General features: G+C 51.6%; 1 protein-coding gene across 9 annotated transcripts in view; it reads left to right on the forward strand.

Moving 5' to 3' along the window:
* Window positions 1-15,110, forward strand: part of LOC140470007 (RNA-binding protein 10-like) — a 119,298-nt gene that overhangs the window by 76,558 nt on the left and 27,630 nt on the right. For all 9 annotated transcript variants that reach the window (XM_072566471.1, XM_072566467.1, XM_072566473.1 and 6 more), the window contains exons 4-6: window positions 4,813-4,986; window positions 5,646-5,715; window positions 10,751-10,824. In XM_072566471.1, the coding sequence (XP_072422572.1) occupies window positions 4,813-4,986; window positions 5,646-5,715; window positions 10,751-10,824 (318 nt within the window). The remainder of the gene's footprint in view (window positions 1-4,812; window positions 4,987-5,645; window positions 5,716-10,750; window positions 10,825-15,110) is intronic.

Consider the following 15,110-nt stretch of genomic DNA (forward strand, 5'->3'; position numbering starts at 1 on the left):
GTGTACCTGTGACAGTGTTGTGTGTGTGTGTGTGTACCTGTGACAGTGTTGTGTGTGTACCTGTGACGGTGTTTGTGTGTGTGTGTACCTGTGACAGTGTTTGTGTGTGTGTGTACCTGTGACAGTGTTTGTGTGTGTGTGTACATGTGACAGTGTTTGTGTGTGTACATGTGACAGTGTTTGTGTGTGTACCTGTGACTGTGTTTGTGTGTGTACCTGTGACTGTGTTTGTGTGTGTGTGTGTACCTGTGACTGTGTTGTGTGTGTGTGTGTATGTGTGTGTACCTGTGACAGTGTTGTGTGTGTGTACCTGTGACTGTGTGTGTGTACCTGTGACTGTGTGTGTGTACCTGTGACTGTGTGTGTGTGTTTACCTGTGACTGTGTGTGTACCCGTGACAGTGTACCTGTGACTGTGTGTGTGTACCTGTGACTGTGTGTGTGTACCTGTGACTGTGTGTGTGTGTGTACCTGTGACTGTGTGTGTGTGTACCTGTGACTGTGTGTGTGTGTACCTGTGACTGTGTGTGTGTACCTGTGACTGTGTGTGTGTACCTGTGACTGTGTGTGTGTGTACCTGTGACTGTGTGTGTGTGTGTACCTGTGACTGTGTGTGTGTGTGTACCTGTGACTGTGTGTGTGTGTACCTGTGACTGTGTGTGTGTGTGTACCTGTGACTGTGTGTGTGTGTGTGTGTGTGCCTGTGACCGTGGTGTGTGTGTGTACCTGTGACAGTGTTGTGTGTGTGTGTACCTGTGACAGTGTTGTGTGTGTGTGTACCTGTGACAGTGTTGTGTGTGTGTGTACCTGTGACAGTGTTTGTGTGTGTACCTGTGACAGTGTTTGTGTGTGTACCTGTGACAGTGTTTGTGTGTGTGTGTACCTGTGACTGTGTGTGTACCTGTAACTGTGTGTGTGTGTGCCTGTGACTGTGTGTGTGCCTGTGACTGTGTGTGTGTGTGTGTGTGTACCTGTGACAGTGTTGTGTGTGTGTGTACCTGTGACAGTGTTGTGTGTGTGTGTACCTGTGACAGTGTTGTGTGTGTGTGTACCTGTGACAGTGTTGTGTGTGTGTGTACCTGTGACAGTGTTTGTGTGTGTACCTGTGACAGTGTTTGTGTGTGTACCTGTGACAGTGTTTGTGTGTGTGTGTACCTGTGACTGTGTGTGTACCTGTGTACCTGTAACTGTGTGTGTGTGTGCCTGTGACTGTGTGTGTGTGACTGTGACTCTGTGTGTGACTGTGTGTGTGTGCCTGTGACTGTGTGTGTGCGTGTCTGTGACTGTGTGTGTGTGCCTGTGACTGTGTGTGTGTGTGTGCCTGTGACTGTGTGTGTGTGTGTGTGCCTGTGACTGTGTGTGCGCCTGTGACTGTGTGTGCGCGCCTGTGACTGTGTGTGCGCGCCTGTGACAGTGTTTGTGTGTGTGTGTGTGTATACCTGTGACAGTGTTTGTGTGTGTGTGTGTACCTGGGACTGTGTGTGTGTGTGTGTGTGTGTGTGTACCTGGGACTGTGTGTGTGTGTGTGTATACCTGTGACTGTGTGTGTGTGTGTATACCTGTGACTGTGTGTGTGTATACCTGTGTGTGTGTACCTGTGACAGTGTTTTGTGTGTGTGTACCTGTGACAGTGTTGTGTGTGTGTACCTGTGATAGTGTGTGTGTGTGTGTACCTGTGACAGTGTTGTGTGTGTGTGTACCTGTGACAGTGTTGTGTGTGTGTGTGTACCTGTGAGTGTTGTGTGTGTGTGTGTGTACTTGTGACTGTGTGTGTGTGTACCTGTGACAGTGTTTTGTGTGTGTGTGTACATATATCTGTGACAGTGTCCTGTGTGTGTGTGTATATATATCTGTGTCAGTGTCCTGTGTGTGTGTGTATATATATAGTTGTCAGTGTCCTGTGTGTGTGTGTATATATATAGGTGTCAGTGTCCTGTGTGTGTGTGTATATATATCGGTGTCAGTGTCCTGTGTGTGTGTGTGTATATATATCGGTGTCAGTGTCCTGTGTGTGTGTGTATATATATCGGTGTCAGTGTCCTGTGTGTGTGTGTATATATATCTGTGTCAGTGTCCTGTGTGTGTGTGTATATATATCTGTGTCAGTGACCTGTGTGTGTGTGTATATCTGTGTCAGTGTCCTGCGTGTGTGTGTATATATATCTGTGTCAGTGTCCTGCGTGTGTGTGTATATATATCTGTGTCAGTGTCCTGTGTGTGTGTGTACATATATCTGTGTCAGTGTCCTGTGTGTGTGTGTACATATATCTGTGTCAGTGTCCTGTGTGTGTGTGTGTATATATATAGTTGATAGTGTCCTGTGTGTGTGTGTATATATATCTGTGTCAGTGTCCTGTGTGTGTGTGTACATATATCTGTGTCAGTGTCCTGTGTGTGTGTGTACATATATCTGTGTCAGTGTCCTGTGTGTGTGTGTACATATATCTGTGTCAGTGTCCTGTGTGTGTGTACATATATCTGTGTCAGTGTCCTGTGTGTGTGTGTATATATATCTGTGTCAGTGTCCTGTGTGTGTGTGTGTATATATATCTGTGTCTGTGTCCTGTGTGTGTGTGTGTATATCTGTGTCAGTGTCCTGTGTGTGTGTGTATATATATATCTGTGTCAGTGTCCTGTGTGTGTGTGTATATATATAGTTGTCAGTGTCCTGTGTGTGTGTGTATATATATCGGTGTCAGTGTCCTGTGTGTGTGTGTATATATATCGGTGTCAGTGTCCTGTGTGTGTGTGTGTATATATATCGGTGTCAGTGTCCTGTGTGTGTGTGTATATATATCTGTGTCAGTGACCTGTGTGTGTGTGTGTATATCTGTGTCAGTGTCCTGTGTGTGTGTGTATATATATCTGTGTCAGTGTCCTGTGTGTGTGTGTATATATATCTGTGTCAGTGTCCTGTGTGTGTGTGTATATATATCTGTGTCAGTGTCCTGTGTGTGTGTGTATATATATCTGTGTCAGGGTCCTGTGTGTGTGTATATATATCTGTGTCAGTGTCCTGTGTGTGTGTGTGTGTGTATATATATCTGTGTCAGTGTCCTGTGTGTGTGTGTACATATATCTGTGTCAGTGTCCTGTGTGTGTGTGTGTATATATATAGTTGACAGTGTCCTGTGTGTGTGTGTACATATATCTGTGTCAGTGTCCTGTGTGTGTGTGTACATATATCTGTGTCAGTGTCCTGTGTGTGTGTGTACATATATCTGTGTCAGTGTCCTGTGTGTGTGTGTACATATATCTGTGTCAGTGTCCTGTGTGTGTGTACATATATCTGTGTCAGTGTCCTGTGTGTGTGTGTACATATATCTGTGTCAGTGTCCTGTGTGTGTGTGTGTACCTGTGACTGTGTGTGTGTACCTGTGACTGTGTGTGTGTGTACCTGTGACTGTGTGTGTGTGTGTACCTGTGACTGTGTGTGTGTGTGTACCTGTGACTGTGTGTGTGTGTGTACCTGTGACTGTGTGTGTGTGTGTACCTGTGACTGTGTGTGTGTGTGTACCTGTGACTGTGTGTGTGTGTGTACCTGTGACTGTGTGTGTGTGTGTACCTGTGACTGTGTGTGTGTGTGTGTACCTGTGACTGTGTGTGTGTGTGTACCTGTGACTGTGTTGTGTGTGTGTGTGTGTATCTGTGACAGTGTCCTGTGTGTATATATATCTGTGTCAGTGTCGTGTGTGTGTGTGTATATATATAGTTGACAGTGTCCTGTGTGTGTGTATATATCTGTGACAGTGTCCTGTGTGTGTGTGTGTGTGTATATATATCTGTGTCAGTGTCCTGTGTGTGTATATATATCTGTGTCAGTGTCCTGTGTGTGTGTGTATATCTGCGACAGTGTGTGTGTACCTGTGACAGTGTTGTGTGTGTGTGTGTGTGTGTACCTGTGACTGTGTGTGTGTGTATACCTGTGACAGTGTTGTGTGTGTGTGTGTGTGTATCTGTGACAGTGTCCTGTGTGTATATATATGTCAGTGTCCTGTGTGTGTGTGTGTGTGTGTATATCTGTGACAGTGTCCTGTGTGTGTGTGTGTGTGTATATCTGTGACAGTGTCCTGTGTGTGTATATCTGTGACAGTGTCCTGTGTGTGTGTGTGTATATCTGTGACAGTGTCCTGTGTGTGTGTGTATATCTGTGACAGTGTCCTGTGTGTGAGTGTATATCTGTGACAGTGTCCTGTGTGTGAGTGTGTGTATATCTGTGACAGTGTCCTGTGTGTGTGTGTGTGTGTGTGTGTATATATCTGTGACAGTGTCCTGTGTGTGTGTGTATATATCTGTGACAGTGTCCTGTGTGTGTGTGTGTGTGTGTATATCTGTGACAGTGTCCTGTGTGTGTGTGTGTGTGTATATCTGTGACAGTGTCCTGTGTGTGTGTGTGTGTATATCTGTGACAGTGTCCTGTGTGTGTGTGTGTGTGTATATCTGTGACTGTGTCCCCTGTGTGTGTGCATATGTGTATATATATATCTGTGACTGTGTTCCCTGTGTGTGTGCATATGTGTATATATATATATCTGTGACTGTGTTCCCTGTGTGTGTGCATATGTGTATGTGACCGTGTCCCCTGTGTGTGTGCGCGCGTGTAACTGTGACCGTGTCCCCTGTGTGTGCGCATGCGTGTGTAACTGTGACCGTGTCCCCTGTGTGTGCGCATGCGTGTGTAACTGTGACCGTGTCCCCTGTGTGTGCGCGTGTATCTGTTTGAGACTGTATTTGTGAGTTTGTGTAATCCTGCCAAGTCGTATTTGTTGACCTGCCTCTGGTGCTAACCCTCTCGCCGTACCACCCACTGCAGGAATACAGAGAGGACAGTGACAGTTACAAAAGCTATGAGAACACAGAAGAGGCCTTCAGCTTCCCAGGCGACGGGGACTACAGGGACCAGGACTACAGGAGCGAGTCTGGTGATGAGAAAGCCAGCAAAATCATAATGCTCCGGATGCTGCCTCAAGCAGCCACCGAAAACGATGTACGTATGAGAGAGAGAAAACAAGGCCTGAACCTTTCATCTTTAAGTTATCCTTCCACCCATTCCCCCTTGCACCAATGTCCAGCGCCAGAGATGGAATGGTGTTTTCTGTGAGGACCTGAACCACCCCCCCCACCATTACGGCCGTGCAATGTGTTCAGCTATGGGGTTGTCTTGATCAGCTGCAGAGAATCACTCTCTACCCTGCCTTTCGCTGCTCGGGCATTAGGTAATTGAATTGACAGACCAGGAGTTGTACGTACAATAAAGCTGACTGTGGTAGCACATCCCTTTGCCAGATGGAAATTAAACTCCTGATTGCCCTCGAGTAGATCCCCAGATTCAGACATTGTGGTTGTGAGGGGCAGTGTAGAGGCACCTTTACTCTGTAACTAACCCTCTGCTGTCCTTGTCCTGGGTGTGTTTGATTTTGGAGGTGGCGTGGGGTGGGGGAGGAGTTTGCAGTGTACTTCTAGTTTAAAAGAGTAGAGAGTGCTTTATGCTGCACCTAACCCCATGCTGTAGCTGTCCCTCTTGTCCACCATTGTGCCTCCCTGGACTTTGCCAACTTGGGAGCGAAAGGTGCGATGAAGGGGTACGTGTGAAAGGAATCTGTCGGGCCCCACTTGAGTTCGCTGCCTCTCCCTGTCTTGTTTCAGATCCGGGTCCAGCTGCAGTACGCCGGCTACCAGCCTCGGGAGGTGCGGCTTATGAGGAACAAATCTTCAGGTGAGAGTCTGTTGGTGATTTTGAGAGAGATCTCCTTTTGCAGCTCCTCCGTACACTCCCCGCCGCCGGCACTCGCCACTCTCCCCTCCCCTTTCTCACTCTGTTCCAGTGAGTGGTTTCAGGTTGCTGACTAGACTGTGGTGGATGTCGCTGCATGTGGTTGAGCGTAGAGAGCCTAAGGGCCCCGCTGTTGGTTGTGTTCTTCAAAGAGGAATCTTTTGAATCTGTTTGTCTTTTAAACCTCTTCCTCTTTACTGTCCGTCTACCGCCCCCACTCCCCCCCCCCCCCCCCCCCCCCCCCCCCCCCACCCAAACTCCACTCCTCCCACTGCCAACACCTGGTTTAGCATGTTGGAATTGTGCATTTCTGCTCTTGCTGCACACCACCCCCCCCCCCCCAACCAATAGCAATTTAGGAAAGCAGGTTATCTGCACGGTGAGAGGCTCGGAGATGCGGAGGAGGCTGTTTGGTCGTGGTGGTGAAATGAATACCAGGATATGGTGCTCCCTGCCAATACCACATCTGGACTACTGTGCACAGTATTGATCTTCCTTATTTAAGGAAGGAAATAACAGTGTGTTGGAGGCAGTTCAGAGAAGGTCATCCAGAGGAATACCAGGAATGGGCAGATCCAGGAAAGGCTGGGCTTATTATCCGCTGGAGTGAGAGGCAACTTTTAAGATTCTGAGGGAGTCTCAACGCGGGTAGATGTGGTGAGGTTGTGTGGGAGAATCTAGAACCAGGCTGTTCACTCTTGAAAATCGCCTGTGTAAAACAGCGATGACAGTTATTATTCCTGTATCTCCGAGGGTGGTGAATCTTCCACCATTTTCTCCAGGAAAGGAGGGAAGCACAGAGTTTTAAAATGTTTTTCAGGGAAGAGGGAGAGATTCATGAAGGGCAAAGGGGGATAAGAAGTTTATGGTGGTGGGGAATGGAGCAATCAAGGCAGCCGCAATCATATTGAATGGGCGAGCAGGGCAGTGTGGGTTATCCATCTCCTAACTCGTACATTTTGTACGAGTTTATGTTTTTGTGGGCACTTCTTTGGATCCCCTCTGCCTGTCTCAAAACAGGGCCCAGTCCTTTTGCAACTCACTCTCTAAGAGATTGTTCATGAAAAAACAGGAATGATGTTGAACTCTGAGATTCATGAACCATTTTGGGCTCCACATCGTATCAAACACTGGGTGTTTGTTAGCACGATAGCGTTCTTGGGGGGGTGGGGAGTGGGGGAGGCGAAGGTGATCCTAGGACTGAGGGGGCTGTAATGATCAGGAAAGGTCAAACAGGATGGGGACGACTCCTCTTGAATATGGAAGGGTTCAGGTCTTTGAAATGGAGAGGGAGAGAGTTCGAGCAGGTTGGTGCTGAGATGGGATCCGTCGATGTAAGAAGGTCTCTAATAAATCCTATCAGCTAATTGGGCAGAAACATCCACCCATCGCCCCCAGAGAGAGAGCGGGGAGAATGTGAGAACAGCAGTTCGATCATCGTTTCTCTGCTGCGAGTCTCCTTCCAGCACCCTCATTACCTCCCACATCAGCTTGTCCCTGTGTTCCTTTCCTCTGTGTTTATGCAGCAACTCCCCACCCCCTGCAACTCTCCTTTCATAGTTCATAAAGTTCGAACAGTGCAAGTTCCACACTGTTTTTTGCTCCTTTGAGACGAGCGTGTTTCCTTTTAAAAGAAAAGAGCATCTCGTCTCATTGGAATTTTATCGATGTTTATGCTTTGTATGTGGGGTGTGATGGCGTTGTGGTGGGTTGTTACTATCTGGTAAGTCGGTAAGTTACGCAATTGGCATCACTTGTGTTCTTGGATGCATTGACCCCCCCACCCTGACTCCTTACCCTTTTCCCGTCCCTTTGAGCTGTGGTGCAATGAAGTGGTTCCCATCTTTTGTTTCTTACGAGGGTGAGCTAGGCTTGCGCACGGTCCCTCGCATTCACTGGAGGGGCCTGTGTGCTTTGTGCCCTCTGACCTTGGGTACCGGGGCGGGCGGGAGGTGGTTGTGAAGGGAGGGCCCGGGTTGGGGCTGGTGAAAGTGTGGCACAGGCAGGGCTGTGCACAGATGAGACTCGGCAGAGCAGGGTCACTCTCTTTGCATGGGCAAGTGCAGGGTTTCGACAGGCGGGTTGTTTTGGTGGGGGGGGGGGGGGAGATAGGGGTGTTGAGGAAGCAAAGGCCAAGCCCCTTGCCCGCCACCGATGGCGGGTGTCCCTTCCCTCTCCGTGCGCAGTGATTCACGCTCACTGCGTGGGTCTTCCTGGAAGGATCGGTGAACATCGCCCTTGCGAAGGTGGAGCAGTTCTGCAGCTAGTTGCAAGGTTTACTGGGGCTCTTCACATGGCAGCTGAAAGCTAATCATATTGTGTACGTCTTGAGTCGCTGTCCCAGAACAGGCAATGTTGGCAATCTTCCTGCAGGATGTTAGTGCATTTGTTCATCCATATGACAACTTCACTGGCACTTCAATAGATTATTGACAGTAATATAAGGGGGTGTAGTTTTCCTCGCCGAGCTGTAGGTTTGATATCCAGACGTTTCATTACCTGGCTAGGTAACCTCATCAGTGGTAACCCCCAAGTGAAGCTTGGAGGTCTCCACTGATGATGTTACCTCGCCAGCTAATGAAACGCCTGGATATCAAACGTAGAGCTCAGCGAGCAAACCTACACCCTAAACCTCAATCTGAGCTACAAACCCTCACAAACCTTGCAACAGCAGTAATATAACCCCTGCATTCCCGTACCTGGATTACTGTCCAGTGATATAATCTCCCACACCCTGGATTACTGTCCAGTGATGTAACCCCCCGCTCTCCCACACCCTGGATTACTGTCCAGTAATATAACCCCCCGCTCACCCATACCCTGGATTACTGTCCAGTAATATAACCCCCCCCGGCTCTCCCGTACCCTGGATTGCTGTCCAGTAATATAACCCCCCCGCTCTCCCGTACCCTGGATTACTGTCCAGTAATATAACCCCCCCGCTCTCCCGTACCCAGGATTACTGTCCAGTAATATAACCCCCCCGCTCTCCCGTACCCTGGATTACTGTCCAGTGATATAACCCCCCGCTCTCCCATACCCTGGATTACTGTCCAGTAATATAACCCCCCGCTCTCCCGTACCCAGGATTACTGTCCAGTAATATAACCCCCCCGCTCTCCCATACCCTGGATTACTGTCCAGTAATATAACCCCCTGCTCTCATGTACCCTGGATTACTGTCCAGTAATATAATCCCCCGCTCACCCGTACCCTGGATTACTGTCCAGTGATATAACCCCCCGCTCACCCGTACCCTGGATTACTGTCCAGTGATATAACCCCCCGCTCTCCCGTACCCTGGATTACTGTCCAGTAATATAACCCCCGCTCTCCCATACCCTGGATTACTGTCCAGTAATATAACTCTCCACTCTCCCCTACCCTGGATTACTGTCCAGTAATATAACCCCTCGCTCTCTCGTACCCTGGATTACTTTCCCGTGATATAACCCCCGCTCTCCCACACCCTGGATTACTGTCCAGTGATATAACCCCCACTCTCCCGTACCCTGGATTACTGTCCAGTGATATAACCTCCTACACCCTGGATTACTTTCCAGTAATATAACCCCCCCGCTCTCCCGTACCCTGGATTACTGTCCAGTAATATAACCCCCGCTCTCCCATACCCTGGATTACTGTCCAGTAATATAACTCTCCACTCTCCCCTACCCTGGATTACTGTCCAATAATATAACCCCTCGCTCTCCCGTACCCTGGATTACTGTCCAGTAATATAACCCCTCGCTCTCCCATACCCTGGATTACTGTCCAGTAATATAACCCCTCGCTCTCCCGTACCCTGGATTACTGTCCAGTAATATAACCCCCGCCGCTCTCCCGTACCCTGGATTACTGTCCAGTAATATAACCCCCCCCCGCTCTCCCGTACCCTGGATTACTGTCCAGTAATATAACCCCCCGCTCTCCCGTACCCTGGATTACTGTCCAGTAATATAACCCCCCCCGCTCTCCCGTACCCTGGATTACTGTCCAGTAATATAACCCCCCCGCTCTCCCGTACCCTGGATTACTGTCCAGTAATATAACCCCCCGATCTCCCGTACCTTGGATTACTGTCCAGTAATATAACCCCCCCGCTCTCCCGTACCCTGGATTACTGTCCAGTAATATAACCTCTCGCTCTCCCGTACCCTGGATTACTGTCCAGTAATATAACCCCCCGCTCTCCCGTACCCGGGATTACTATCCAGTTAAGTAAGCCCCGCATGTTTGTTTTGGCCAGAAACGTCTGTTGTTGAGAGGGTTGGTGTTGCTGGGTACCGTGTAAATTGCACGAAAGGAGTGGCTGGTAAGGTGAAACTGAATCCACTCTCTTGCCACTTGCTGTTTTCCGAGGTCAGGTCCGAATCTGGCCTGTAAGTCAGACCCCCAGGGCCTGTGCCTCTATAACTGAGGTCACCAGTCAAAGGGCGGGGTGGGTTGACGTTGCGCAGAGATGCACGATCTAAACTGACCTTCCTGTTGTGCGCGATCTATCCAATTCTCTGAGGTGAAGTGGCCTTTTTTTTTCTGCATTGTGTGCTGTGCTGCAGTTGTCCCACTGAGGAAGGAGGCTTGATTTTCTTCTTTCCTTCATGGTGGTTTGCCAGGGAGTGGTACAGAGCAGTCTCTGCTGGGACCGAGCAGGGAATCCCGTTTTTGTTTTCAGGTGGTTGTCCGAGGGAATGAGGGGATCCCCGTGACGAGGGCTGGTTCCCCTCCCAGTTCTCAGGTGGCGCCTGGCTGTCAGGGAGGGTCTCTTCCCCAGCTCTGGAGTCATTCATGCACCCGTCCTAGGGGGCCAGGCAGCCCTGGTACCAGCCGGTGTCATTTCATTCACCTCCCCCCACCCCCTTTCCCGTCCCTACATCAGACTTGCCCGTGCAAACAGGGTTTCTGAGGCCTGCTGAGGAAAGGCTCCTTTGTTGTGATGAACTAACACACTCCGTCTGTATTTGAATGCTGTCTCCAGGTCAGAGCCGTGGTTTCGCCTTCGTGGAGTTTAATCACTTGCAGGACGCTACCAGATGGATGGAAGCCAATCAGGTTGCTCTGCTGCATTTGAACACACAGACACACACACAAGTACAGTCTCTGTTAATTGGGACACCCCAATGCCTGGTTCACACGGTCGCACCAGCCCGCTGCAGCACTGGGGCAGTACACTTAATACCCTGGGCTGCCTGTTCAATTGTAAAATCACCTCCTGCCCCCCTGCATCTCTCCTCCTTGCACCGCTCCATCTCTTTTCTTTTTCTCTCTCTCTCTCTCTCTCCTTCTTGTTTTTCCCTTTTTTCTTTTTTTCCCTCACTGTCCCCTCCTCCTTCTCTTGCCCCTCCATCTTCCCCCCCCCCCCACCCACTACTCTGAATCGCTCTTCCCCCACCTTCCTCTCCCACCCATTTTGCCTGCTCTCTCTCCCCGCCACTCCCTTCCCTACTCACTTCCCCTCTCTTCCCCCACTCTTTCCATCTCTCTCAGACTCCCATCCCATCTCCCTTGCTCCATTCCTCCTCCACCTGCTGTCCACTCTCTCTCTCCTCATCCTCCCGTCCACTCAGTCTCTCCACCTCCAGTCCCTGTTCTCTCCCTTTTCTGCTCCATTCCCCCTGTCCACTCCCTCTCCCTACCCACCTTGTCTCATTCTCTCTTCCCCTCGCCCCCCCCGTCTCATTCTCTCTTTCCCCCCACTCCCATGCTCTCTGAGACTCCTGCCAATCCAGTCCCTCCCCCGCCCCACACCCCCAACACCCAGCAAAGCTGTGTCTCCCCTTACCCCACCACCAAGCGGCTGCCCCAGGCATACATCTGACCACCATCCCAAACCATATCCGCCATGGCTTCTGGTTTGCTTTTCCAGAGCCAGCAACACCCTTTTCCCCTCGCCCACGTTGAGTCCCAGCCCTCTGCCCAGATCTTCATCTCCGTGTCCACGGAGTCCCACGGCCGAGGTGGTGGGGCAAGTCACTTCCTCCCAGAGACTGGGTGGGGGGGGCGTGGAGCGCAGAAACCAACCTCTTTGTTTCCCCCCAACCTTCACCTCCCACCTAAACCTCCACCGGGGTGCAGTGCAGTGCAGGCTTAAGGAGCAAGTGAGGTTTGGGGTGGGTGTAGGCCTGAGAGTTTAGCTTGGCCCATCTCTGGAAGTGAGACGGTAGGTTTGTGGAGGGGGGGGGAGGGGGTTAAGCGCAGTGGGAGTACTGACAGACCCTGTCAGCTGTGACCTTACCCTGGGTTGTTCCTGAGTTGTCGGGCGGCTCGTTGTTTTCAACCCCTAACCTCGCACTCGCATACACCCACCACCCCCACCCTTGATACCCTCTGCCAGGGGAATCTGCAAAGCATTGCATCAGTGCGTTGCATTCCCCCCCCCACTCCCCCATCTCCCCCTGTGCTGGAGGGTCGTGTCAATCAGGCATCCGTGTCTTTAAAGGTGTTGAGTGAATTATAATTTGCCAACAGAAGAAACACAGCTGGAACTGTATATTTTCTGATGAAAATATCATGTTTTTTTTTAAAACAAGAGAAATCAAATGAAGTTTAAAGTGTGGGTCACGTTGGCGCAGGCTTGATTCTGTTTTATGTCTTGATTTTTTTTTACATGGAGAAAGAAAGTAATGAAAAGAACGCACTGTTTGGAATTCACCTGGTTCTGGCAGCTCCCCACCCACCACCCCTGACACCCAGCTCTGTCGCTGTCCTTTCCTGAGTGCCGTGTGTGTGTCTGGGTACCCGGCGGGACACCCACCATTCCATTCAGGATGGCAGTGGGTGTTTGCCTGACTCACCAGCCCTTACCCCTCCAGCTCCTCCTCGTGTGACTCGTTGGGTTTTCAGGAATTGGGCTTGGGGTTGGAGGGTGGGGGCGGGGGGGTGCGAAGGAGGCATCCCCCACCCTGCCCCGTCGGCCTCGCGTAACCACTTGGCGTGGCTCGACGAGGGCGCCATGGGACTCTGAGGAGGAGGTCAGGACGGGGTGGCCGTCGGGCGTAGATCTCCCGCATCTCCCCCACCCCAACCTCGCCTCCGATGGACTTTCACTGAGTGTGTGTGCGTGTGTGAGAGAGGGAGTGGCGGGCGTGGAGAAATGAGACTGTCGCTGGAGCCAAGTCCAGAGGGTGTCTGTGAAAAAGGGTTAGCGAGGAGGTCTGACCGGTGTCATTATGCTGTTTGCTGATGGGTCTGGCCTTTCTCTTGCCCCCAACCCTCCCCTCCCACCTCCAGTGCCCCAGGCAGGTGTCACCTACGTCAGGGCAACACAGCATTGGGCAAGTGTTATCGGCAGAGTGCAGTGAGTTTCATTTGCAACCCACCCAGTTCGGTGCAGCTCTCATTTCCTGGAGGGGTTGGGAAATGCGACGTCTGGGCTGGGGTGGTGATGGGGGAAAGGTTTTGGTTGGAGGCGGGGATGGGGTGAGGGTTGCATCTGGCTGTGTTGCCTTGACAGACTGGTCCTGGGCAATGGAACTGGGTGCCCGTGTGGTGCGAGTGAGGGCCACACCCCCCTATTCAGTGCTGTTGGATGCGGGGCACTGATCCGGCAGTGATCTGCTGTTGAGATGCAGTTTGGTTTCTTCTGCGTGGAAGTGTCTTGGTGGGCTCAGGCTGAGCACTCGGAGGCAGGTACGGAGGGACAGGCCCTCCATAAAGGAGCTGAGAGTTGGTCAGTGTTGTGGACCAGGAATCAAAGGGGCTTTCAGGGTCATAGCAGCAGTTTTCCAGGTGAGGGTAAGACTCCCTCAGCGTGATTCCACTGAGCTGTCCTTCTGGGGCTTTGGACTTCTCTACAGAACAGGCATCACCCAAGATCCTTCAAGATATCAGTGGCAAATTCAGCCAGGGTTCCTGCTGCTGATCACTGTCCAGTGATCCCTGGGTTAGAGAAAGAGGGGGGAATTCAGCCAGGGTTCCTGCTCCTGATCACTGTCCCTGGGTTAGAGAGAGAGAGAGGGGGACATCAGCCAGGGTTCCTGCTCCTGATCACTGTCCCTGGGTTAGAGAGAGAGGGGGGGAAATCAGCCAGGGTTCCTGCTCCTGATCACTGTCCCTGGGTTAGAGAGAGAGAGGGGACATCAGCCAGGGTTCCTGCTCCTGATCACTGTCCCTGGGTTAGAGAAAGAGGGGGGGAAATCAGCCAGGGTTCCTGCTCCTGATCACTGTCCCTGGGTTAGAGAGAGAGAGAGGGGGACATCAGCCAGGGTTCCTGCTCCTGATCACTGTCCCTGGGTTAGAGAGAGAGAGGGGGGGACATCAGCCAGGGTTCCTGCTCCTGATCACTGTCCCTGGGTTAGAGAGAGAGAGGGGGGGACATCAGCCAGGGTTCCTGCTCCTGATCACTGTCCCTGGGTTAGAGAAAGAGGGGGGAATTCAGCCAGGGTTCCTGCTCCTGATCACTGTCCCTGGGTTAGAGAGAGAGAGAGAGAGAGGGGGGGGGGGGACATCAGCCAGGGTTCCTGCTCCTGATCACTGTCCCTGGGTTAGAGAGAGAGGGGGGGGGGGGAATCAGCCAGGGTTCCTGCTCCTGATCACTGTCCCTGGGTTAGAGAGAGAGGGGGGGGGGGGGGGAATCAGCCAGGGTTCCTGCTCCTGATCACTGTCCCTGGGTTAGAGAGAGAGAGAGAGGGGGAAATCAGCCAGGGTTCCTGCTCCTGATCACTGTCCCTGGGTTAGAGAGAGAGAGGGGGACATCAGCCAGGGTTCCTGCTCCTGATCACTGTCCCTGGGTTAGAGAGAGAGGGGGGAAATCAGCCAGGGTTCCTGCTCCTGATCACTGTCCCTGGGTTAGAGAGAGAGAGAGAGGGGGGAAATCAGCCAGGGTTCCTGCTCCTGATCACTGTCCCTGGGTTAGAGAGAGAGGGGGGAAATCAGCCAGGGTTCCTGCTCCTGATCACTGTCCCTGGGTTAGAGAGAGAGAGAGAGGGGGGAAATCAGCCAGGGTTCCTGCTCCTGATCACTGTCCCTGGGGTAGAGAGAGAGGGGGGAAATCCGCCAGGGTTCCTGCTCCTGATCACTGTCCCTGGGTTAGAGAGAGGGGGGGGGGGGAAATCAGCCAGGGTTCCTGCTCCTGATCACTGTCCCTGGGTTAGAGAGAGAGGGGGTGGGAAATCAGCCAGGGTTCCTGCTCCTGATCACTGTCCCTGGGTTAGAGAGAGAGAGGGGGGGGAAATCAGCCAGGGTTCCTGCTCCTGATCACTGTCCCTGGGTTAGAGAGAGAGAGAGGGGGACATCAGCCAGGGTTCCTGCTCCTGATCACTGTCCCTGGGTTAGAGAGAGAGAGGGGGGGGAAATCAGCCAGGGTTCCTGCTCCTGATCACTGTCCCTGGGTTAGAGAG

Source organism: Chiloscyllium punctatum, chromosome 50 (assembly GCF_047496795.1).
Source record: "Chiloscyllium punctatum isolate Juve2018m chromosome 50, sChiPun1.3, whole genome shotgun sequence".
Classification (NCBI taxonomy): Eukaryota; Metazoa; Chordata; class Chondrichthyes; order Orectolobiformes; family Hemiscylliidae; genus Chiloscyllium; species Chiloscyllium punctatum.